This window comes from Sceloporus undulatus, chromosome 3 (genome assembly GCF_019175285.1).
Source record: "Sceloporus undulatus isolate JIND9_A2432 ecotype Alabama chromosome 3, SceUnd_v1.1, whole genome shotgun sequence".
NCBI classification, from domain to species: domain Eukaryota; kingdom Metazoa; phylum Chordata; class Lepidosauria; order Squamata; family Phrynosomatidae; genus Sceloporus; species Sceloporus undulatus.
In genome coordinates, this window is record NC_056524.1 from 223,612,733 (window position 1) to 223,639,381 (window position 26,649).

General features: G+C 40.8%; 2 protein-coding genes across 3 annotated transcripts in view; both read right to left on the reverse strand.

Moving 5' to 3' along the window:
* The window catches only part of ANO7 (anoctamin 7), a 51,669-nt gene extending 49,804 nt beyond the window's left edge, over positions 1 to 1,865 (reverse strand). The window contains exon 1 of the mRNA XM_042459682.1: positions 1,587 to 1,865. Coding sequence (XP_042315616.1) covers positions 1,587 to 1,865 — 279 coding nt within the window. The remainder of the gene's footprint in view (positions 1 to 1,586) is intronic.
* A 13,550-nt stretch (positions 1,866 to 15,415) lies between these two features.
* Positions 15,416 to 26,649, reverse strand: part of PPP1R7 (protein phosphatase 1 regulatory subunit 7) — a 32,786-nt gene continuing 21,552 nt past the window's right edge. The window contains exons 4-10 of one of the 2 annotated variants that reach the window (XM_042459683.1): positions 26,092 to 26,157; positions 25,073 to 25,203; positions 24,008 to 24,170; positions 22,402 to 22,518; positions 20,108 to 20,212; positions 17,159 to 17,245; positions 15,416 to 15,808 (exon numbers count right to left, since the gene is read on the reverse strand). In XM_042459683.1, coding sequence (XP_042315617.1) covers positions 15,632 to 15,808; positions 17,159 to 17,245; positions 20,108 to 20,212; positions 22,402 to 22,518; positions 24,008 to 24,170; positions 25,073 to 25,203; positions 26,092 to 26,157 — 846 coding nt within the window. In that variant the 3' untranslated portion in view covers positions 15,416 to 15,631. The remainder of the gene's footprint in view (positions 15,809 to 17,158; positions 17,246 to 20,107; positions 20,213 to 22,401; positions 22,519 to 24,007; positions 24,171 to 25,072; positions 25,204 to 26,091; positions 26,158 to 26,649) is intronic. The other variant, XM_042459684.1, reaches the window with a different exon arrangement.

Sequence of the window (26,649 nt, forward strand, 5' to 3'; positions counted from 1 at the left end):
GAATATGCCCAGTTCCTTCCAGGGCAAAAGTGCCAGAGAGAATGGGGCTGATATATCAATAGACTGCTTCAAGGTACAGAGACAAAATTTTACTCTAGTTCTAACTAAAGTCTATGAACGAATATGTAAAACAAAAGACTGGTCCACAGGCTGGACTAGCTCAATATACTGTACATTTCAGTCCCCAAAAAAGGGCATACTAGAGACTGAAGTCTCTATTCATAGGGTCACCATAAGTCAAAGCAGACTTAACAACAAGAACCACTCAAGAAAGAAACTGAGTGCTTTTGATCCCTGCCCACATCGTTTATCAGAGCCAAGCAAATATGTGAATTCTTGGGGGAGACAGAGGAACTCCATGAACTGCCAAGATGCTTAAACGCAATAGTCTTTGCAGCGTATCTACAGGACAGCATTATGGTAGTTTGAGCCTAACTTTAATTGCTATGCATCTATCCAGTGGAATCCTAGGACTTGTAGTCTTTTAAAAATATTATTTTATTAAAATATTTACATCCCATGTTACAGTCTTGTATCTCAAGGCAGTGATTTCAAATTTAAAAAAAAAATGTGTGTGTGTGTGTGTGAAATAATTCAAATATACTGAAAGTGTATCCAACAATTAGTTTACAAGATATAAGAAAAGCAAAACAGATGCAAATTTTCTGCATGCACATTTTTTTTTGGGGGGGGGGAATCAGTTAGGCCCCAAAAGCTTTTTAAAAAGCCACATTTTTTTACTTGGTGCTGGAATGAAGACTGCCAGTGAGGCCATTTAAGAGGAGGTCATTCCACAACCAAGATGCTACAGGTGAGAAGCCTCATCCCATATTCTCCAACACAGCTCACCAGTCCTCAGACAGGGATGTATAGGGAGAGGCAGTTCTTCAACTAGCCATTTAGGACATTGGATTTCACAAGCACATGAATTAAGACCAGAGGTGTATTGGTAATCAGTATAAGGCCAGTGTATAAGGCGTCTATATGGTACTCCGATCAGTAGCTCAGCTGCTGTGCTACTTGTCAGTGGCATCACTAGGGGGTGCGGTGATACAAACCACACCAGATGACACTCCAGAGGGAGGTGTCACTGGGTGTGGTAGTACACCCCATGGAGAACAAGTGGCTGCCCTCTGGGTCCTGCACAGTCATGGCCTCGTGTGTCTCAGAAGGCCGGGGGAGGAGATGGCTGCCTTCTGGATCCCTTGCTACCATGACCACATGGGACACAGAAGGCTGGAGGGGAGGGATCGCTGCTTTCTGGGGCCACATGGGACTTGGAAGGCTGGGGGCATTGCTTTTGGTGCCGCCCCAGAAGCTCTACCCCCAGAAGCCCCGCCTCACCACACCGGGTGACACCCTAGGCAGGAATGCCTCTGCTACCTGCAGCCTCTGAATCTTCTTCAAGGGCAGCCCCACTTTGGGCATTTTACAGTACTCTAATCAGGCAATTTCTTTGACCTCAGATTACCCAAGGTTGTATCATACATACCCAGTAAACCATTTCTGTGTATTCATGTCTGTGTATGTGTGCCTGGGAGCCCATTCTTTCTCAGTCCTAAAGAGGGCAGTAATTGTTTGCTTACCTGTGGGATCTCTAGGGAGGTAATGGTTATTCTCCTTGGCTTATCATCCTTCACATTATGTACAGATCTTTTGTCATCCTGTATCTTCAGCACAGAGTCATAACCTACAGTTTCATAACTAGACAGCTTGATAGGCTTCTCAGGTAGTTCTACAGTTCCATAAATATCGTCTTTTGTTTGTGGCTCAGAACTCTTTTTGAAGCTCCCGTAACCAAATTCGTTGAGATCTTCCTCCTCTGTAATCAAGTTGTCATCTTCTTTATGTTTTCTTCGTTGCATTTTTTATTCTTCATGCCACTGGCAAGCAGGAAGTCTTGGAGGTTTTCAGCGACAACCTTGAGTTTGCACTTTTAGCACTGAGCTGTCCAAGCATGAAGACTGCAAGAGGAGCATTCCCCTCTCTTTCCTCAGGGGGATATGGGCTACTACTCTTCCTTGTCCAACTTGAATAATACTACTGCTGGCAATCTGATCCTCGTCCAACCAGTCCCACTGCTTACAAGGTCAGCAAAACAGCCCTGTAAATTCACACAAGACTAGTTAGGAGAGGGCCCTGTGAGCAGGTAGTCGCCATTCATGTCTGAGGTCTGTTCTACAAGGAAAACAGGAAGAAGAAAATAACTTCCTCAAGTCACATCTAATCCAGCTACTATTGCAACAGTAACCTGAGGCTCAGACATTAAAGCTTCATTTTGTATTAATGCAATATGGGCCGTGAGAGTTAAGGAAACAGCCTAATGCTATTTATGGTCACCAGACTAGCCAGCACTGTATTGGAATATTAAAACAGCTTTGAATTTGAAGAATAGATACTTTTTTTTAGGCAATTACTAGTCAAACTGTGGAGCTCAATGTGGATTTGACTTTCAAATGCCAGGGAATCTGATAAAGGCGCTATCCCAAACAGCTTTTTTCACATAGTATTTTAATCCTCATTTATACAGCCTTGCATCCTAACAAGGAAGGAACACACTTAAGAAGACATGCTTTTAAAACATGGATCAGCAACTTTCACAGGTTCAGGGAGCAATTTTCTACTCCTGGACCATCTGGGCACTACATGCCCAAAATGCCAAATCACACACCTTGAGGTGGCCAGAGGTCTATTTGTGGTTTTGGAAAATGATTGTTTAAAAAAAGTAACACAGCATAGGAGCATCCTTCAACCTCATTAAAATGTGAATAGACACTCTTGGAGGCTCCCAAGAGAGAGAGGTAAGTGTCATCTTTTTTTGCCAAAACAGAGCAGTCTGAGTAAAGGTCCACAAAAGCCTCTTCAGGGATTGCATGCAGCCTTAGAGGAGCATCCCATCTGCAACCATAAGCCAGCTAAGGAAATTTAGATAAAAATTTTCTCAGGTCTCCTTCTGGCCTCTGGTTCTTCTGTAACCAGGGCAATCTGTCCACAGGATCCAGGTGACTTCCTGAACAATGCAGGTTAGGTGGTGATATATTATTTAAACCTGGGTTTGCAGTCCTAAACTACAGTTATCTTAAAGAAATCCCAGAGAGGCAAGTTTTCAGTCTGCTCTCCCCTCCCCAGGAGTCTACTCTCAATACAAATAATTCAGGAGAGAATCAGAGGGTTTTTTTGGGGGGGGATAGGGATGAATATAGCTACCTGAAGGAGGAAGAGCTGAGAAACGTTTTTGTTAACTCTTGTAAGAGGTGAAAAGAGCTTCAAGTAATGGTGCATCTGTAACTATTAACTTTTTGGGGATGCCAGTTTTCTCCAGGGCTTTTGCAAAGGACATGCCCACCTGTCAACCACAACCCTACAGAGGATGGTGCTTGCCAAGCCTTTGTTCGACGTTGCCACACACTTAAACATACTAACAGCTAAGATAATGGAAGAGCTATCTTTCTGCAAAATTAGTCAACTTTCTGAAAAATAAGTATGAAGCAAAAAATAGCAACCAAAAACAAAGGCTCTCTTCTTCAGGACATACTGTTTCAAGCTGTAGTTTAGCAATACACATTTGGGGAAATGTCATCTTGAAACACCCTGATGTGTATCTGTTTCAGTGAATTACAGTGACATAATCTTACCCAGACTAGTTTAAAAATCAAAAATAAAAAGTAGGGTGCATTCTAAAAACAGTACTATATCCCACTCAGTATATTTAGGTCTTTTACACTTTGAAATTCAAATTATGAGCCTGAATTAGAAATAGAGGAAATACAGGCAATATTCATCCCCTGTTGCAGCTTTCTGAAGTTGCCACATGGCAGCAGAACAGCTGGGGCAGGATCAAGAAGGTGAAGGAGCAGTCAAATGTGTCTGTCCAGAAAAGAGCTAGGGAAAGTACAATAGGCTATGTGGTACTGGTTCTGCTATTTCACATTGAAATGTATATACTGGCTGGGGGCAAAGTTAGAAACAAAATGTTGGTATCCAAGTGTGGTGGGGAATGGACCCATGCAGCAGAGCCTTGGGCAGAACTATATGCCAAACATCTAGGGGCTATCCAGCAAAAAGAGCACACTGTACAGTAAAGAGACAGATTCCCCCCCCCCCTTGTTGGTATAACCATCCAGTGTGGTGTAGAGGTTTGAGTGTTGGACTATGACTCTGAAGACCAGGGTTCAATTCCCAGCTCAGCCATTAAACCCACTGGATGATCTTGGGCAAGTCACACACCCTCAGCCTCAGGGGAAGGCAATAATAATCCTCCTCTGACCAAACCTTGTCAAGAAAACCCCAGGATAGGTTTGCCTTAGCGTCGCCATAAATTGGAAATTATTTGAAGGCACAAAACATCAAAACAAACAACCTAGTTAGACTAGTTTAAGGAGCTGTCCAAGATATTTGGGTCATAGGTCACTTGCTCAACTCACTCTGGATGATATCACACGGGAGGAATGTCTCTTAGTTTCAAAAGAAAAGAAAGTAGGGCCAATTTGAAATGAACACTATTACGCGGATGGTTATCAAAGGCACAGAAGAACACAGCGCCCATCCCAAAGCCAAAGTAGTGCGAATGCAAAAGACGTTATCATATGAGTCGTACCCTTTGTAGTCTAGAATTTGAATTAGCATCCCTGCACATGCACAGTGAGGGCAGAATTGGATTGTGACCTTTTTACACTTCTGGTGGGGCTTGCTTCTGGTTCCCGTGGTTTTGCCTTGTTTCACGTTATTTGTCTATTCATTACCCTTTATTTCATGTTATTTAGGCAATTCATGTTATTTGTCCATTCATTACCCTTTATTTCACGTTATTTAGGCAATTCACCAATTCAAAACCAGTTCAAAGCAACCTTGTACTTGGTTTAAGCATTGGACTATGACTCTAGAAGACAGGGATGGAATCCCACTGGGTGACCTGGTGTAAGTCACACTCTCTCAGCCTCCTCAGAAAATGGCAATGGAAAACCCCCTCTGAATAAACCTGCCAAGAAAACACAAACGGTGGGGTGGGGGGTCTCCAGATGGTTGTGTGTGTGTGAGAGAGGGGACTGTGTTTGTGCCTTTAAGTCCCCAGCTGTGGGGGGAATGGGGGGAGAGAAGGAGTCCCTCCCATTTGGGAGAGCTTGGCTGCAGTGAGGTTGTGGGGGGCCTGGGTCCTCTCTGGTTCTAACCTGGCCCATTGGGAGTCCCATTGAAAGCAATGGCACTGCCTCCTCGCCAAGAGTCAGAGGAGGGGGAAAGGGGAGGGGAAGCTGGGCAGGAACCAGAGCTGGCGACTTAGGCTTCATCCACACTGGAGAAATAACCTAGTGTGGCACCACTTTAACCCTTTGTGGCTCAAAGCTATGGAATTCTGGGAGTTGGAGTTTGTTGTGAGCCCAGAGCGATGCCCCTCAGGGGGGGAGAAACAGACCCCCATTCCCCAGGCTGCCCCACTCCATCATCCCCAAAGGAGGAGGAATGAGGGAAGAAGAACAACTCTTTAGGGCTAGTAAAAGGGGGGGGGAGTTTTCTCTCTTTTTGAAGCCCCCTGGCCCTGGAGGAAGGAAGGGAGGGAGGGAGGCAAAAAGGTCCCTGAGGGGCACAAGGGGCAAGGTGCAGGGCAAGCCCCAAGCCCACCATTTTGGGCAGAGAGAGCTTGCAGGACGCTTCATGGAGAGCCTTCCCCCCCCCCCCTTTCCTGTCAAAAAGAGCTGCTTTTCCTCCTGGCTGCTGGGGAGGATCATGGGAATTGATTTGGGGGGAATACCAGGGCCACAGCAGACATGCATATCACACCAAACAACACCAAATTGAATGCGAAGTGGCCTGGGAATAGGATTTGTGAATTCGCTAGTTCACCGAATTTACTTAATTTTGGATTAATGTGGAATTGCATTTGGAATGGGTTCCCATTGCCAGCGATTGCATGTGGTAACCTATCACGCAATAACGTGAATACCCATGATTGCATTCGAGATGACTTCAGATTATACTTCCAATTTCCGTCGTGTGATAACGACCTCTGGTAGTTGGGATGGCAGATACTTTACTTGGTTCACCTGGTCTTAAGGTTTGGTACACTGGCCTACATTGGAGGTTTGTAGTTGGGATCCATTCTTGTATTGCTTATATCAAGGAATGGGGCATAAGGCATAAAGGCATGGAATTAAACTGAGGTTCTTACCTGGTCCTTTCTAGGGTATTGTCAAATTTTCAGCTGAGGACAAAAATGGGAGAATAATACAGAGGTTTTGAAAGTTGGAGCCAACAGAAAATTTAAAAAACTGCAACTTAACACATAGCCAACTGCCCAAGCAGTCTGGCATAAACATCTTTGCATTCTTCTGATGTATAACATGCCACACTACAGAAATGCTACTTTAGAATATACCTGATGATAGTGATGGGGCTATTGCATCCACACTTTCTTTCCTTCTGATGAGTGGCTAATGGATGGCAGTTCCATTTCACAGATCCCTGAGAGAGTGCAAGGAAATGGTGTGCAACAAGCAGTCTTTTCCTCTCTTCCTCTCACTGTCTTCCTTCTCTTTAAATCCAAAGAAAGTGAAACATCACCACTTTGCTGTGAAGTTGTTCACCATCCACTCCACCAATCGATGCCTGCTGTGGTAGATACGTGGGTGTATGCATAAGGTGGAGGAATCTCAAACTTGCAGGCAGGTTCCCAAGAGCATTTCTGTGTAATAACTTTTTAGTTAACCTTGCCTTTGTTTGTCTTGAGGGTGTGGATTTGCAGATTGATGCATAAACGTAAGTAGCCACTTTTATGAAAGCTTTCCTTAAGGCAACTATAGAGAAGAAAGAATCTACATGAAAATAAGAGGAGGACTAATGTTAATGTTTCAAACCTTTGTCTGCTTTGGCTACTCTGAAAAAAGGTATAGAAGACAAGAAGAAGCAAAAAAAAAGGAACTATTAATTCTCCTTTATCCAGGGGTGTAGATATGGGAAGGGGGAGCAACATGAGGACAAAATGGGACCCTAAGGATCCTGCTTTTGTTGTTGTTGTGCACCTTCAAATTATTTCCAACTTATGGCGATTCTATCATGGGGTTTTCTTTGCAAGATTTGTTCAGAAGAGGTTTGCCATTGACTTGCTGATGAGAGAGTGTGACTTGCCCAAGGTCACCCAAAGCATCTCATGGCCAAGTGATGAATGAAATCATGGTCTCCATAGTCACAGTCCAACACTCAAACCATAACAATCATTAAATTTTCCTCCAGTCTCCAAATTTCTAGCACTGCAGTAATTTAAAGCTTCAGTTGAGCCTTTAGAAATAGAGTTGGTTGCTTTGGATCCAGTACTAGAAAAAAGGCAGGCTATGAAGAAAATTAACTACTTAGGCAAAGTTCCCAAGGGAATCTAAATCCAGCAGGTTCTGGATGTCACTGATGCTCAGTGCTTCACTCTTTGTAATGTAGAAATGTAGGAAGTGAAAGACAATTTCTTGGGGTGCACAATTTTTGGGGGGAGTACAATCTCCTAATTTTGTCCCCCTCCCTGTCCTAACCCTGCATCTCTTTCCTTCCCAATTTACCCAATCCATAGCATTTAGATTGTATTTTTAAACCATGTGAAACTATGCATACATACTGTGTATGGGACTAACATCTACAGATGGTTTTCAAGCGCTAGATTAGTAAAATCTTTTTTCCCCTATAGCAGGGGTGGGAATCATTTGTTTCTCCAGATACTGCTGGACTGCCACTACCAGCAACCCTCACCAGCATAGCCAGTGTTGAGGAATGCTGGACATTGTAGTCTAATATGTGGAGGGCCACATGTTCTAAGGGTTTTGAAGGGAGGAATTACATAGGCCAGAGGCTGCACCTCCCCAAACTGGATTAGGCCTGAAGGTTGGAAATTGCCCTCCTCTGTTCTACACTTTTCTTGAAACTGAAATGCAGTATGGTGGTCCCTCCACATTCACTGAGGTTAGAGGCACAGGACCCCAGAGAATGTGGAAAAATTGTGAATAAAAATCCCTATTCTTTTTACCTGATGTAACACCTCTCTAGCAATCTCTAGGTCCATAAGTGCAACTCTATGGTCAACTTCAGCCAGAAGTTGACCACAGAAATATGCTGGAGGACCTACAAATGACTAGAGACGTGTTTTCTCTAGGCACCTCTAGGTTCTCCAGCACAACTCTGTAGTCAGCTTCTGGCAGAGCTGCAGTGGAGGACATAGTGATTCCTAGAGACAATATATAATCAAAACTGCAAATGCTGTATATACTCATGTATAAGTCTAGAAATTTAGGTTAAAAAAATGACCCAAAAAACCTGAGTTGACTTATCCACAGGTCAATGTAAGTAATGCATTTTAACATATATATATATATATATATATATATATATATATATATATATATATATGGTGAAAGGCAAGAGTTTAATCTGCCCTGGAAGCACTGACCCCCTTTTACTTTCTCATCCATATAGCCTTTAGCATGAACACAAATAGTTATGCCTGCTGGAATATTGTAAGTTCTTTGGCATTGTTTTCCTTTGCTTCATCATTTATATCCTTCATTAAATGCCCCTAAGTTTTATCCTCGACTTATCCATGGGTCATATCAAATTCCATAATTTTGGCCCCAAAACCTGCCCTCGGCTTATAGTCGAGTATATAGGATAATCAAATCCGCAAATGTTAAAGCTGCAAATGTGAAGGGCCAACTGTGTTACAGCACCAGCTAATCAATATGAATCAACACTTAAGATGCAGAACTGTGTAGGTATGAATAGGCAAATGTTTATTAATTTTTTACAGTGTGACCCTATGTCTACACAGAAATAAAAGCCAATTAAGAAATTAGTGGAGTTACTCCTAGGTAGAGAGATATAGGATTGCAGCATTAATGTATCACTCCGACAAGGAAGTAAGATTTAAGATGCAAACTCCTGTGGGAATTTACATAACTAAACTCTTTATAATCTGATTTATAATAATGACCATATTACTTTATGTAGTTAAGCACGTTAAAATTCAGTTGCTAGAATGCTGAGAAAAACACACATGGCTGCATACATATGGCTCTAGATATTGTTTTGTTTGGTAAGGAAACTGTGAAGATGTAGAATGGAAGGCACTAAAACTGTCAGGTTTGAGGCAAGATTTGCAAACTTCAGCCAGCACACTACGGGTGCTATTGGACATAGCCAATGTAGAGGGAGGAGGAGCGTTCATTTTGTACTGGGACTTTGGCAACGCAGCTTTACATTTTCCACTAAGCTATGAAATTTACTTGGCAATCTTGAGCCACTTACTGTCATTTAGCCTGACTAGGTTATGATGAGGATAAACTGGTGAGGAAGACTGCCTTGTACAAAGACTTGAGCTCCTTAAAGGAAATGTGGGATGTTGATGCAACTAACAGATAAGTAATATTTTCTGGAAAATAAATTCTGATGATCAGATTCTACAAAAAACTGGAACCACAGATTATTTGGAATGACTCAGCCATAACCCTTATGCCATCAAGAGAAGTTCATATAACTTTCTCTGATGTATTCCCAAACTCTGCTCATGGGGGAGGTAGAAAAGTTTGCAAACTAAACATTTTAAAAATATCTTTTGATATTGGTGGATCTTACTTGCATATAAACAAGAGATCTAAAATTGAAAGTCAAGCCAGTTCTACACTCACATGGCTCTAATTAAAGTGAGTTCAAGCATTGCCTAAACATTTATGCGTGTCTTTCACTGTTCTTGCCTGAAGTTCAAAGGAATAAATAATCAGCATTACGAAAGAGGGGGAATGTTGGGGACAGAATCTGTAATGATTTTACTACCATTATCCAGAATATCTGTGGGAAGAGGACATATTTGAAACCTGATTTCTCTCCCACCCCTCACAATACAAACTGGGCCTTAGCTATCTCAACAGCTATCTTTCCTACAAAGCAATGTTAAAACCTCACCATCTGTTGCTGACTTGAGAGTTCCAATGCGATCATCTATGAGATCATAATTGAAGAGTGATGGAAAACCTGGCAATAGGGAAACTTGTCCTCTTTAAAAGCAACCAAGCATGTTCAGAGCTAATTTTTCAGGCAATGGAAAGACCTTCAAAAGTCAACTTGCCAACTTCTATGCAAAAGGTACTGGCAGTAATTTATAACTAGGAAAGCACTACATGGCTCTGAAGCAAAGGTCTAAAACCCAGTACTAGTCCTGATCCAAGCGGTAAACGCTTTGGATCAGTTGCTAAAAACCAACATGTATATAAATTAAATTTATTCAATAGGTCTACTCTGTTATTATTAGCCTGAATAGACTAGAAAGCTGGGCCAAAACTAACAAAACGAAATTCAACACGGAGACATGTAAAGTACTGCACTTAGGGCAGAAAAATGAAATGCACAGATATATGATGGGGGACACCTGGCTGAACAAGACTACATGTGAAAGGGATCTAGAAGTCCAAGTAGACGTCCAAGTAGACCACAAGTTGAACATGAGTCAACAGTGTGATGCAGCAGCTAAAAAGGCCAATGCAATTTTAGGCTGCATCAATAAACGTATAGTGTCTAGATCAAAAGAAGTAATAGTGCCACTGTATTCTGCTTTGGTCAGACCCCACCTGGAATATTGTGTCTAGTTCTGGGCACCACAATTCAAAAAGGACATTGAGAAACTGGAGCGTGTCTAAAGGAGGGCGACTAAAATGGTGAAGGGTCTGGAAAACATGCTCTATGAGGAACGACTTAGGGAGCTGGGGATGTTTAGCCTGGAGAAAAGAAGATTAAGAGGTGATATGATAGCCCTGTTTAAATATTTGAAGGGACGTCATCTTGAGGAGGGAGCAAGCTTGTTTTCTGCTGCTCTAGAGAACAGGACCCAGAGCAATGGATGCAAGCTGCAAGAAAAGAGATTCAACCTCAACATTAGGAAGAACTTCCTGACAGTGAGGGCTGTCCTTCCTCGGAGTGCAGTGGAGTCTCCTTCCTTGGAGGTCTTCAAACAGAGGTTGGATGGCCATCTGTTGGGGATGCTTTGATTGAGATTTCCTGCATGGCAGGGGGTTGGACTGGATGGCCCTAGTGGTCTGTTCCAAATCTACGATTGTATGATTCTATACCTTTTTCCAGTTTGGTACTCAAGGTGATTTATGACACCAGTAAAAATAAATATAGCTAAAGATCCACAGCATAGCAAAACTAAACTTGTAATTAAACTATCAAAAAATTAAAACCTGTTAAAATCTAAACCATTACAGTCGGCCCTTCTTATACACGGATTTTTTATACACGGATTTAAGCATACACGGTTTGAAAATGTTCCAAAAAAGTATAAATTTACCTTGATGTTCCATTTTTTTATTAAGGACACCATTTTGCTATGTCATTATACTTAATGGGACTTGAGCATACACGGATTTTTTTATACACGGGGGATCTTGGAACCAAACCCCAGTGTATAACAAGGATCCACTGTAAAAGGAAAACAGCAAACAGAGTATCTAGTACATTATGGAAGGCCCTTTCTTCTTGAACAATCTTCCAAGACCTGCTGTAATAAAATACCAGCCTGCAGGGATGTCATTAGGGGAATGCTGGGGATTCAGACTGCACCAGGTGACACCCCAAGTGAGGGTGAAACCACAGCTCCCCAAACATCTGCCTTTTGGAAAAAATGGGCCGTGGCATTTGCCAGCATCCCTTGAAAATGCAAAAGAGGTGGTGTGAGGGCAGTGAGGCATAGTGGGAAGAGAAAGAAGAGGTCCCAGGTTTTAAAAATTTAATGTTTCTTAAAATAATTTTAAAATAATTTTAAAAATTTATTTCAAAAATCACATCTTACAGAATGGTCACTTGAACCACATGAAACTATGTACATGTAAATACGTTTAGGATGTGTGTATGATATTGTTATTTAAAGGTATAATTTTAATTTTGCTAGCTGTTCATGTCACAACTATCACCATTGCATTCAGTGATATACGGGGATTAGGATCTATGAGTAATATTAGTACAAAAAACATTACTAAGGATTGTGGTATGGGAGAAGGTCACTGGGAGGTGGGAGGTTTGACATAATGAGTTTCAGCATTAGGTGACAGCAACCCTACTGCTTGCCTGGGGATAGATAGCAAGGAAAGTGCCAGTCTATGTGAAAGATGTTCCAGAGCTTGGGTTCAACTACTAAGGAGGCCTTCTTCCTTCTTCCTACCTGATGTACCTGTGAGGATAGTGGAACAGAGAGAAGGGCCTCCCTAGATTTCAAAATACAGGCAGATCCATGTTTACTCAGTTTGGGACTTGCTGTTGGATTTAAGACTACCAGTGCTTTTTTGCTTTCTGTCTAACAAGAAAAAGAAATCTGGAGGGAAAATGAACCATTTGATAGTTAATAAATTTGACGAGCTCATGTAGATCTTGAAGAGGAATGGATATTTTATCATAGTCGAGGCCTTATGGATGGAGAGCTATCTGTAGGGTGTCACATTCTGTTCCTGATGGAGGCTGTACAGTGGGCCCTTGGTATCCGCTGAGGTTTAGTTTCAGGACCACTATGTGGATACCAAAATCCATGGACACTCAAATCCCATTATATACAGTGGCATAGTAAAATGGTTTCTCTTATATAAAATGGCAAAATCAGGGTTTGCTTTTTGGAATGTATATATATTTAAAATATTTTCAAGCCATGGATGGTGAAATCCATGGATAACAAATCCATGGATATAGAAAACCGGCTGTATTAAAATAGCAGATGTGACAAGAACTGAAAGCAGGCACTATAGGCACCCTTGCCTTGCCTCTCCACTGATTTAGGTCACCATGGAAGGGCCAGTTACACCAGCAGAGGCTTGAACTCATTAATTTGTAGAAGGAATTATTTGGATTTTTTTTCTTCATAATTAGAGTAGAATCTTGTCGTCTCTTGAAGACAAATAAATTAATTATGGTACATAATTAAATTAATTATCATTGTGTAGATTGCACTATACTAGGCCTAAATACCCTAAAGGCAGCAGACTCACTCTGATCTTGGAAGCTGCCAGGGCCAGCTTTAATTAGTACTTGGATGGAGACTGTCAACCAATACCAGGTATTATAGACTATATTTCAGAGGGTGGACCTGGCAAAACCACTTCTCAGTATTCCTTGCCTTAGAAAACCCTATGAAATTCATGGGGTCGCCATGAAGTCACACATGCACATATTCACAGACACAGTGAGACACAATAGTGATTTGTTGTGTGCTTTCTAGTCATTTCTGACTTATGGTGACCCTGTCATGGGGTTTCCCAGCAAAGATTTGTTCAGAGGGGATTTGCCTTTGCCTTCTTCTAAGGCTGAGAGAGTGTGATTTGCCCAAGGTCACCCAGTGATTTTTCATGGCTGAGTTGGGATTTGAACCCTGGTCTCCAGAGTCCTAGCCCCAACACCTGATACTCCAGAATATTTTGGCATTGCACTCTCTCTGTCCACTGACAGAGGAGAAAATTGTAGCTGCCAAATATTCTCTGACGATGCCAGCCACAGCTGCTGGCAAAATGTCAGGAATAAACTCTTCTAGAACATGGCCACGTAGCCTGAAAACCCCACAAAAAACTATTGTAGTGTTCATTGGTCGACACTCATTAATGAAACTTTGTTACCCCCAACCACTGAGAACAAAACCAATTTGTCCATACAGCTTAACTGTTTTTGATTCTTCTAAGCAAGCATTGGCTTGCCTAAGAAGAATCAATGGCTTTCCTAGAAAAGCCATTATTCTTCTAAGCAAAGCAGTGTAGTGCTTCTCAGGCTATTTAATGTGGGGAGCTGGCAATTATTATTTTTTCACCACTGTGCCAGGGACCAATGCTAAATTTGTGCTCATTGGTTCAATTTTTTCCTTCTTTCCTGGAAGCCTACAAGGAACTGTACAGGGACTGCCACTGGTCCAGGGCTGAGTAGCAAAGGTGTAGTGGAAACCATACGTGATCAAGATGACCTGGGTTCAAATCCTTGTTCTGCCATAACATTTATAGTCTATTACTTCTTTGGAGAAAAGTGAGGTGCAAAGCTGTTTTTAAAAACTGTACGCTCTGAGCCTACAACATAGTTATAAGATTATTAATTTTTTAAACAAAAATAACTTGCCTTTCACAGTATTTGTGCCTTTCACAATACAGGTTTAACTTTAAATTCAAGAGGCATGGATATGCCTCCACAAAATAAGAATCAACCGCAAAATCATGTTTATCTTAGGTCAGTCACTTGTATAATGAACATTTTTTTTGCCTACCAAGCCTAGAAGATGTTTACTTTTCAAAAACTAGGTCTTACTTTTCAAAGGTATTTTGCACCATCCCAACATATCCATAACTGACTGGTTGGCAAGATTAATCACAATTCAGTCCTTAGCCAGATTGTTTACTCTCCTCCTCCCTATACAACACTAAAAGGTAAATCCCACACACTGATGACGTGGCTTGTTCTGCCATGTTTTATAGAAGCCACAACAGTACAAAAAACCTCAAAAGGATACCTAGCATGTTAACAAATGGCAACTTCAAGCTGCTAAGCAGAATTCCACAGGAATGTAGGTTTATAGATAAGATGGCTAAAACAGCAAATAGAAGCATATGAAATATGGTCATATTTGTAGAATGAGAAACAGCAGGATGTGATTATCCTTACTTCATAATGCAAATATTGACAAATTTGATAGCAAACGAAACTGTTCAACCTTGTTTATATCTTGTTACCTCTATCCTTATTAAACGAATGATGTTTGACAATGGATTTTCATCTCTCTAGATGAGGAGTGGATGATACGGCTAAATCCTGTTTGTGCTTCCCATATTTTTTAGCAATAATTTTTTATGCACCAACATGGGCATTAGTATTCTCTGCTGCCTTTAGGAGTGGGGTGGACAATTTTTCTCTTTTAGGCACACTGAGCTGTTTTACACTGGTGCCGGAGGTGGGGGGGGGGGGGTTAAACTAGACATAAAAAAGGTCATTAAGCCAGTGGTGGAAGATCTGTAGGGTTCTCAGATTTCTGGAAGTTGTCCTTCCCTGCTCTAGATGCTGTTAGATTACAGCTCTGATCACTGACCTAGTGCTGATAGTAGTTGAAGTCAAATCACTACTGGATGGTCACAGGTTCTCCTTCGGTTTCTGTCCTTAACATAAGAAGGGGACAGAATGCAAGAGGGCTGTCCTCCTCATTAAAGCAGTTCAAGTTCCCCCCCTCTTCCCGCCCTATTTTGTGGTTTCTTTCCAAGATGTATCACTCCTTTGGTGTTAGTTGTTCCAAAAGCTATTGCTATTTCAGTTAACAAAGTAGGTTCAATGGGTTGCCAATTCTTAAGAGACCACACAAAATCACAGGATGCTTAGGTTTCAGAATGTATTTCTGAACATGCTGCTGAACTGCCCAATATTAATAAACACTGTCACAACCAGGAAATCTCACATGTTAAGATTTAATAATAATAATAATTATAGTAATATTCCAAAACAACAAGAGTGCACATTATATTCAAGGTCTGCTATCAGTGCTCTTGGTTGGCCATTTGCTCTGTAAGTGTCAATGGGCTGAAGACTGAGGGTGCAGTGTGGATAAAAATTCCAGCTGTGACACTCTGAGAGGAAGGAAGGCAAGGGAGGAGGGATTGGAAATGGTTCAGAATCGGACAAATGTGGCATCTATCTGCCGGACGGATGGAAGGGCCAGCATGATTTTACGTCGATACTGGGGATCTTTCTGGAGAGGGTTTCGCTCTAGGTAGACCGTTTCCAAGTTCTTGGCTCCTTTCAACTCATCCAGATCACTCCAACACTCAATGAGGTTATCATTCATCTGGAGGACACACACAGAAAAAATAAGAATGTCAGCATTTTTTTTAAAAAAAAGAGCCAATGCAACATGTTCAGTATCAGCGAGTGTATTTCAGAAACAAGTTGTGGCACACAACCACATCAATGCTGCTGTAATTTTCTGGAACAGAAACTGCATGGGTAAAGATTATTGCATAAACTCCTCCTCCTACATGGGCCAGAACTTTTCACGTTAGCATTGGTGGCATATGCCAGCAGCTTTCCCTCCACAATTTGTTTAAGTTGGTCTTCCCTGTTACAACTCCCAGGTGGATCTGAGATTCCATAAACTTCAATTTGATAAAAGATCAAGCAGTGGGGGAGGGAACAAAGAGATGGGAGTACAGACAGTACACAGTGAGAAAAGAGGAGACTGGTGAGGCACAGAGGAGCAGGAATTTGAAAGACGAGCACTAGAGATAAAAGGCCTTCTTACAGATATCTGTATTCTGGTCACATCTGGATTAAGACTACTGCAGTGTCCTCTGTGTACAGCTTTTACATACAGACTGTAGGTTTCTATTGGGACACAATACAGCTGCCCTACTGCTTAAAGCATCTAGTCCATTAGATGATATAACTGTTGCTGGTGCATTTCTGAAGCCAGCGGGAGCTCCTAATGACTAACTTGCAACCCTAAACAACACGGAGCCACATTATTGGAAGGACTGCATGTATCTATGTGAAACTGCCACAGAGGTCTAGCTCACAGTATCTACTGGGAAGATCTCTTAGACTTGCTATCCTCTGAGACAAAGCCTTCCCTGTAATGATCCTTTTCATATGGAATGCACTGCTGAGGATTTGCTCAAAATATGTTACCTGATTTTTTTTAAAAAATTAGATCTTTAAAGATCTGGATGATCCCTACTTGTACTTGAATAGATGCCCATCTTTTAAAAAATGATTTTTATTGGTGTTGCCTCTTAAAAAAATTTAATGCTCTTTTAGGTAACTGTATTTTTAATTATTTTGAAGTTTTACTTTCTGATTTATCTTAGAGAAGTGTCACCTCAAAATACAAAATTATTTTTTAAAAATAAAATTTAAATAAAAGAGTGCTATGGTGGCAGACTGAAAGAGTGTGTTAGTGCCAACTGAAGTGATATGTGCCCTGCTTGAACTAAAACTTTTTGGATTTTGATTGAACACTGTATTGAAGATTCCTTTCTGGAGTTCCCATTTTTTGACGACTTAAAAGGCCAGCTTGAACCAAATGCCACAGGGTTGGATAAACTCTTGAATGCATCAACTTTAGAAAACTAGATCAAAGTATAAGCATCTAAGCTGCCATTCTGCTGTCCCTGACTCTCATGGATAGTCTCAGACTTACCCAAAATTCCTGAAGTTCTGTTAGATGGGAGACGTTTTCAATCTTTTTGATCCTGTTTGCAGCAATGTCCAGCATTGTAAGTTTATTCTAAGATAGGAAAATACAGAAAAGTTTAGTCTAAATTTTGATTATATCCCACACTTTGTATCCTTGAACCAAACTTGATTTGGAACAGCTAAAGGATATGGTACGTAGCAAAATATCTAGCCATACATACTGCATGTTCTGTTGCCCTCCCCAGTATTAAATACACTTGATCACTGGTATCTGAGTACAGAAGACGGGCTGACATTTCTTCAATTGGCCAGCAACTAACTTAACCTGTAGCCATTCTGCATGGAACAGTAAGGGCAAGAGGTCATACAGCCTACTGTCTGGAGAGGTGCAACCTTGCCATGCCCCCAGCCTAAGAAAACACAACCTGTTTCCTAATACAATATCAATGGGAAAGGTGCACCTCGATATTGCCTCATTTTAGCTAGAACCCCTATGCATCCTTCACCAACATAGTGCCCTCCAGATGTATAAGACTGCAACTCTCATTAAATCATTCAGGCTAGGAATGGTGGACATCTGGAAAATACCAGGGGATTATATGCCATTATAAATTTTACTCCAAATGAGAAAAGAGAACTGAGATGGCAAGTTTTCAAACTATTCACCAGGTTAAAAATGTTCTCAAAGTGGATGGATTTTAAAAAACAAAAACAAAAACAGGATTTACACAAGAGATATCAAGATTAAATCTTTTTTAAAAATGCTCCTAAATTCTGTCCTTGACAGGCCAAACAAGTTATCTTAATTCTTAAGCAGGTCTTCATCTTTAACCAAAGTACTGTGAGTAGGATACAGGCAAGAATGGAAAGGACAGAGACTTGCTGTATTATGTCTGGCCTCTTTTTATGGTAGAATTACCACACAGATATCTTTCTGTTTTTTAAGTCATTCAGTCTTTCACATTTCAGTCTTTTCTAGGACTCTCAGAGTGGAATCCTGTCCAATCTGTCTAGACTGTGTACAAGTTTATCACCAGTCCAATTCATCAGGACTCAATCTAGGCAATATATCTCAAGAAATCAACAGATTTAAATCTTGTGCAAGTGACTGCCAGCAAAAATACCCGAGCACATTTCTCCTCAACCAAAAAATGGCAAATCCAAGTTTATTCTAAACTACTATCCTGATCATTACCTCCATGAACCCTGTGGATCAAGGCATACAACTATGTTAGCTCACCCCACAGATATTCTTTTTTCCTTTTTCTCAGACCACGTTTTCACCGTCACATTGTTTCTTCACTTGTGGTATTACAAAACTGCACCCCCCTGTCTCTACAGAGAGAATGACAGAGGGATGCATTGCCCTGCTTTAGGATTCTGCTCCTCTGCCAAGACACATCCTTGCATACAGTCATTGCTTGTCCAGGGTGGGCCACTTTCAGATCTTTGTCTACTGATCTCTTGCTCCCTCAGTCAAGTCTGTCCTGTCTATTTTTTGCTGCCCCTTATGCCTCCTAGAATGCGTCCGTGATACAACTTCCTCCTTTCTTCAAAATCATCTTTCAAAACCATTCTTTCTATGAACATTGTGGTGCAAGCCCTGCATTCTAATACTCTAATGCAGAGGTGAGGAACAAATTACTCCCTGGATGTTGTTGGCCTGCAACTCCCATCAGCCATTACGGTTTATATTAGTTATGGCAATACAGTCAGAATCTGTTTGCCAGTAACTGCCCTGAAAGCTGCTGTGAAGAGGTTAATATTATAAATCAACACCTGTTGAAAATTACCACAGAGATCCACAACATTCAAATAATGCCATGGGAAATAATTTGTCCATTGTGCATCAAGGCCATGTGATGAGATGGTGCCTGTAAAGGTTTTATCTATGAAATAATGCTTGGTGGTGAATACTTTGTACTTCTAATATGGTATCAGGCTATTTTGTGTTTTGTTTTCTACTTTTTTTAAAAAACAACTACATATCCTCTTATTGCAAGCCTCTGAAGCAGCATATTGTAAAAATTTCTTCAGCCTTGATTTATTTTTACATGCGTTTTCTTATGCATAGAGTTTGATTGAATGATGTTACACTTTTTATGCTAAACATTAGTAGTAAAATGAGTTTAGTTTTTATTTTTACAGGTTTTTGTTCTATGCTGCAAATTCTCCTTGACCTTATGATTTTTATGAAATACTCATATTGCTAAATGGTATTACATAATGGTATTGATTAAATTGTACTTTGGTACATCTAGTGGTTTGAATGGGCTGTATCTCTGCACTAATTTAATAAGATAGGCCTTGACCAACCCTGTTTATATTTTATTCTTACCTTTTTGTTTGGCAGTCGCAATCCAACAACACTGGGGAAACATATGTTCCCCATCCCTGAGCTAATGGAACAAAGATTATAAGAGAAATAAATGCATACATTTTCTCTGTTCAACGCTGTCTCCATATCTGTCCCCTTCTAGACTGTAAGCCTCTTGAGGCAGAAACATGCATACATATCTTTAACTTCGAATCCTTAACTGTCTCTCTTGTACTATATAAATCCACGTTTTTATCACAGTCATCACAATTGCTGTATTAACTAATGAGATTAAATAGTATGGTTTCTGACTTGATATATCTGGGTATCTTCTAAATTCACACTGTGATTTTCTGTATTTTTTGCTGTAGAACCATTTATGAACCAAACCTGAACTTAGGCTTCTGTTTACATTGTAAAAATTTCTGTGCAACATTGAGACCAACAAGTAAAGCAGTATTTTTGGTCAATTTTACATGAACTTGGTGTAAAACAAATTTTAAGGACTCAAACAATTGTTTTATTAAAATCACAAGCAAAATCATCAATGTCAAGCTGGGCAATGATGGTGAAAATTTTCTAGTTCTCTATATGGACTGTGCTGAGTAACCAATTAAGGAGAAAATAGCATCTCACATTGTTTTCCAGCCCTTCAATGACTTCTATGCCATTATGGCTAAGATACAATTCTCGCAGGTTCACAAGACTTTGCAGCCCTTCAATCTTGGTCAACCGATTGCTCTAAAGTAGCAAGAGAAAATTAGGTTAAAATGATAGAATAAGAATTATTTGGTAAAATATCTATAAGATAAACTATTTGGACAAATTTCACAAGAATCATCCTTCTGTCATCCCATGTTGCACAACATCACATTAAGACACATATTATAGATCAGATCTGATATTATTCAATCTTGGGTAGATTGAGACAACTTCAGTCTTCCTCTCTGCATTAACAAAAGCAACATGAGGACTGATACTTACTTAAACATGTACAGATCTTTTCATATTAGTTTTGGAGACCAATTAGGTAGAGTTCTAACAGTGTGAGGCAGCAAAGAGAAATGCAACAATTCTCCTTCTATTAGATACTACTGAAGCAGAAAGTGCTACCTTCTGTTGGATTTCTATACCTTATGAAGGAATGAACTGGTTTATTTTGGTTATAGACCCAAAAAACAAAACCAGCATCATATTTACAATGTACCCACATGTCTACAAAATGGAATTTACTTGGTACATACAAATAGTCTGCCCTCCTTATCAGCGGACTTGCCATTCAGATTTAACCATTCATGGATGGCAAGCCCCCATTTTGCTTAATGGCACCACACCACAATTCATTTTAGTAAGACTTGAGCATGCACAGATTTTGGTATCTGCAGGGGGAGGTCCAGAATGGATCCCCCACAGATATGGAGGTCCAACTGTAATTATATTATACAAGCAGAAACATTATTCACTAAGATCATTCACCACTTATCGCCTTAGTTTTGTAGCAGCTACACAAAACATAGCCACTTTTAAAGTGCATGTAGTTCTCTAGCTTCCGTTAAGTATTTTAAGTCATAATCATCACATCTACCTGGAATTGCTGCACAACAGCAGTAGTAAGTGTACAACATATATCTCTGTAGAAATGCAATACAGTGGGCCCTTGATATCTGCGGACTTGACCAACTGCAAAGAAACATTTTTTTTAAAAAAATACCTGTGATTGACTGCAGCAAGGCCAAGAAGTGATCCCAGGGCAGTAGCAGGGGTTGTGGTGGTAAGGCCTTCACATCAGGCATGAATTTTTCCCACTTTCCCCTGCTTATTCCTTCAAAAAGCAAAAGCACTAGCTGACGTGCTCCCAACAGGAAGCAGAAACAATGTGCACTTGGCACTTGCCGCCTCTACCTCGGTCTTCCCCCACTTGGCTGATAGAAGTCAATCTCACCAGAAAGCCTCATCCAGAATTTAAACTCTTTCCTCACTCCCTTTCCCAAACTCTAACCACCAGGGGTTTAAATTCTGGATGAGGCTTTGTGGTGAGAAATTTTATATGTTAAATTTTAATACTGATTTGAGCATCCACATTTTTTGCTACCTGTGGCGGGTCTGGGATACTGAAGGTCCACTGCAGATACTGAGGGTCCACTGTTTAACACAACATGATCAACACTTTCCACCTCATTTAGAACACTTTGGCGTGTTACAGACCACCGGATTGCAGCGGTCTGCTGCTGCTGCCGCTTGCACCATCCGGGAGCCGCAGCCTTTAAACGGCGTGGCTCCCGGATGCTGCCGAGAAGGAGTGCGGAAATCGCGCTCCTTCTCAGGCCCCGGAAGAGGCGCCGCAAAGCGCAAGGGGCGCATTTGTGGCATCATTTCCGGGGCGACACGTGCGGACGCAACGCGTCCAGCACATAAAGATGGCGGCACCCGTGTGTATAGGGCGCCGCCATCTTTATGCCCCCGTCACGTGCTAGGGGTGAGGCCAGTATGGACGCTAGATCCTCGGCCAACCCCTAGCACGCGACAGGGGCGTATTAAAGGCCCGTCTATAACGCGCCTTTATGATGCAGAATGGCCTTATCCCCCATCCTTAGTCAAATTAAGGAGAATTTTAACTATTATCAGGTTTTTAAACAATATAGTACAGAAAGGCAATGTCCATTTATTTTAACAAACTACAGAAGCTTTTCCATTACTCTCAAGAGACAGAAGATATGCAATCAGTTCACTACAGTTCACTATGGAGGACACAGGAGAAAAAGGCCACAGAACAGTAGGCTGAACTACTGTACTCTTTAAATTACCAGATTATTTACACGAGCAGTTTGCAATACTGCTAACTGTGATTGCCTGCAAAGATTATATAATGAGGAAAAGAAAACAAGCTGAAGGATGTTCCTGTGAGTAAACAAAACAGCATGTCTACGTACCTGTATGCTGAGTACTGTCAAGTTTGTCAACGCATCAAGGTTCTGCAGCTTGGTAATTTTGTTCTTTCCCAGAAACAGGCTGTCCAGGTTAGTCAAAGTATCAATATTTTGAATTGCCTGTAAAATGACCACAACAAATATCTCACTAACTTGAAATATACTGTCTGTAAACAATACTGAAGCCCAGTCAGCATACCCAAACATTATCAGCCACTCCTTTACAGTGGGCATTATTGAAAGCATTTATCTCGCCTCTCAACCCACCAAAGCCCCCAAGGCAATGTACCATGCTCATAAGATTATTTTAATCAGATGACTTGCACTATTTTGGTTTGCCCTGGCAAATAAAGCTTCATGTACACAATATGCAGCAGAACTGCAGGAAAAGATTAGAATTTAGTCTTGCAGCTCTTATCACTTGAAGTCCTGCCACTTTATAAGAGGCTTTGTTAAGAAGTTCCTTATGAAACCAGAATCATTATGGAAGCTAATATGGAGTATGTTGCACCCATTAATAGAATGCTATGCTTTAATAATTAAATGCCTAAGAAATCCATGCAGAGCTAGTACAATGAGATAGTGCTACTTGCAGAGAATACTTCAGAAAAGGTTTTGGGGTGGAGATCCTGTCAGTTTTGTCATTAGAAGAAAAATTAGTATCTAAGACCTATGGTTATTTTCTAAAATAATTTTAATTACACTGGTCCCCCGGGTTACGAAATACCCAGGTTACGAAATTTTCGGGATACGAATAAATCCCATAGGGATTTATTGTTTCGGCTTACGAAGGTTTTTTCGGGTTACGAAAAAACCCCGGCGCTGTTTTAAATGGAGCCGCGGCGCAGCCGCGGCTTTTTCCCCATTAGCGCCTATGGGCTATTCGGCTTACGAAGTATCCCGGGTTACGAAAGCGGCGGCGGAACGAATTAATTTCGTAACCCGGGGTACCAGTGTATACAGAAGTGTAGAAAGACTGAATGCTGACTGCCCAGTATTAATGTGAATTCATCATATTCACCATCAAGCCTTGGTACTGAGGCCAGTCTATCAAACAGCTTTATGTGGGTTTCTTTTAAATGATCACCCTAGATGTCTTACATTTCTGCTTCAAATCCCAAATTGTAAGTTTTTAGATAAGCTTTTGCTTATTGGTTTACCTCATTTTTTATCATTGGTGTTTTTTTTTTTGGCCAGGAACTACTTAATATTTTGAAAAAGTACTGTCTATTGCTGTTCATTCTGCAGCTTGGCTTTGTTCTGTCTTCAGTTACATAAGAACTGAATGTGTCCCTCTCCATGTTGCTTGGAAGAATCATGTGACAGCTACAGCCAATACTGTAATGCATTTGCCTCTTAAATTATGTTTTTTCTGATTTTTTCTAAAAAGGAGGAATAACATACTTTCCTATAATAAGAGGGATAAAAGAAGAAATGGGACTGTGTGCAATATGAACATAACTCTTCCCAATGCCTCACTATGAAAGGAAATGACACCCAGCACCCTTGCACAGCACATCTATAACTTTAAGGTTAGCATCCCTCCCTCTTCTGTTTGACTGGCTGTACCCAGAGAGATCTTTATCAACAACTGGAAATAAATACCTACCCTGATTCGATTAGATCCCAGCTCTAACATCTGTAATTGCTGTAAGTTGCTTAGGTTTTCAATTTTGCTGATTTTATTGTTTACAAGGAAGAGCTTCTTTAACTGAGTGAGGTGATCAAGCCCTTCAATGTGCCGTAATATGTTAAATGAAATATCCAAGACTCTAAGAGAAAAGACAAAAAACACTAAGAAAAACTGTCTTAGAGAGCATACACTACATTCGCATCCCATCCTTCTTTCGCCAAAGAACTCATGATGACACATGGCTATTTTCCATTTTATTGTCATCATAATTACATGAAGGACAGCAGGCTGAGAGTGTGACAGACTAGTCCAAGATACCTCAGTGAGTTTATGGTGGCTCAATCAGCATTTGAACCTGGTTCTCCCTGGTCTCAACCTACCAATCCATCCATCCATCACATCACACTACACACAGAGGAGGATAATCAGGATGCAGTCCTATACCACAAAGGATAGGAAGGTTTGCCCTCCTGATGCTTTGGACTACAAGTCCTACAAACTCTTAGCCACTGGCCATGTTATCTGAGGTTTTTGGGAGCTGACATCCAAAACCATTTGGAGGACAAAAAGTCCCCCACTTTTTATGCCTTTTAATTTAGAAGCAGATTCTAATGAAGTCAGGAGGACTTTCTAATTAGACATATATAGAAAAGGTCAACAACCTGCAGACCTTGGCCTGATGTCATATATCCCTATGCTGAATTTTAAAAGACCACCATAAATAATCAGTTCATGTCCTAGCGAAGGAGGCTGGAACGAGGAAAAAAGTAAGGGCTTGCCTATTTTTGGCTCTGGTTCCACAGCTGGCTTTACCTTCAGAGCATGCACCCCAACTGAATACCCCAAACGAATGTGATCCTCAACATAAAAAAAGCTTCCCATCCTTAATGCAAAGAATTAGATCACTCCCACAATCCACATATATATACATGCACAGATATATATGTGAGGAACCAGTGCATTAAAATGCTCTAAGTGAAAACTACATATTTTGCCACTGCCAGCTCAAGAAGATTCTTTGCTTTCTGTCCAGATACTCACTCCAGACCTGTCAGGGCATCCAAGTTCTCAATCTTTCGAATCTGATTATCATAGAGATCCAGCTCTTTTAGACTTTGCAACTGTTCCAGATTCTCAATGCACTTAATCAAGTTCTGGCGGAGACAAAGAGTCTAATGGGTGGAGAAAAATGAGAAAACAATGATGTGGAAGATACACATCATTCTGTGGGGACAGTCCCTTCCTCTTACTCCAGCTATTTGCTCTGTTTCACCTCCCTTGACTCCCACTTATCTCTCCACTACCACCATGGAAGTTTCTGTAGCAGCCAGAATGTTTTATTCTGCATCTCTATCAAGAACAACTGCACAATGCTGGTATTACCAGTCTAAGCAATTTCAAGGTCACAAAAGAACGTAAAATGGCAGCTGCAGCATACCTCCACATTGTTCAGTTTAGGAGACAGGGGACCAAATTACAAGTGTCATGGAAAATCAAATTTCTTGACTTTCTTTTTCAGCTATATAAGCACTTGAATTAGTACTGGGCTGTGGTGGCGGGGAAGAGAGGTATTTACTGCTCTTGAGCAAAATCATCTACCACATTTGCTATTAGGCCTTCTATCTTTTTTTGCCAGTGAAACTATTTTGGGAGATGGTGTGGTGTTAATTTCAACAGAGGAATGTGTTTCAGTATGGGGGAAATGTTAAACATCCCTATACCAATACTACTGTCTGGACCTAATTCACTTGTATGGTTGTTTTCAAGTTTTTATATTTTTAAAAAGTATTTGGAATCATGGATCTTCTGCATTGTGTATATTTTGGATTTTAGCAGAATCTTTAATACTATCCCTCTGGACATCCTCAGTCTCCCTCGCCCCATCAAATGTACCACTGTCTCTTGTACTGCTCCAGAAATGAAGCAACTGCACCACTATGCAATGTTCCCCTAGTCAGAGAAATACATCACAGATCAAGGGCAGCCAGGCACATACATGCTTATGCAGAAGTGGTGGAGTTATCCTGGCTCAATGAAACACTACACTTTAAAAGTCCCACCTTCACTTTCTTAAGCACCTCAAATCCCTCAATCTTGCCAATTCGGAAATGATTCAGATCAACATCCTGCAAGACAAACAAGTGTAAAATACCTTAGCCATTTTGAAGGTTGATGTCAATATAACTTTTAAGATGGATGAATGAAAATAGCTCTACCAAAAGAGATTGTATATCAAATGTGTGCAAAAGTACTAGCCTTTTGGACATGACCAGTTTAGAGCAAAACAAATTTGTACTTGTAGCCCACTCACTCCACATCACCCAAGTTGTCATTTCTGTAAGATATCCTTTGATTTTTGCTGGTACCTGCTTCTTCTCATATTTTAGTATTATACATACATGATCTCCCTTTCTTCTTGCTCCCAGTTTTGAAAATGTCACATACAAGCTGATGCTACTTAATGTACACCTGTCATAGCCAGAGGGAGAGAAAGGCAAGTCATCTGGCTTGAACTCCATCAGGCCTAGCCAGAAGAAGAAGAAGAAGAAGAAGAAGAAGAAGAAGAAGAAGAGCCCTCCCTCTGTGCCATCTGTCATCTGGCCTGGGAGGGAGTGAGA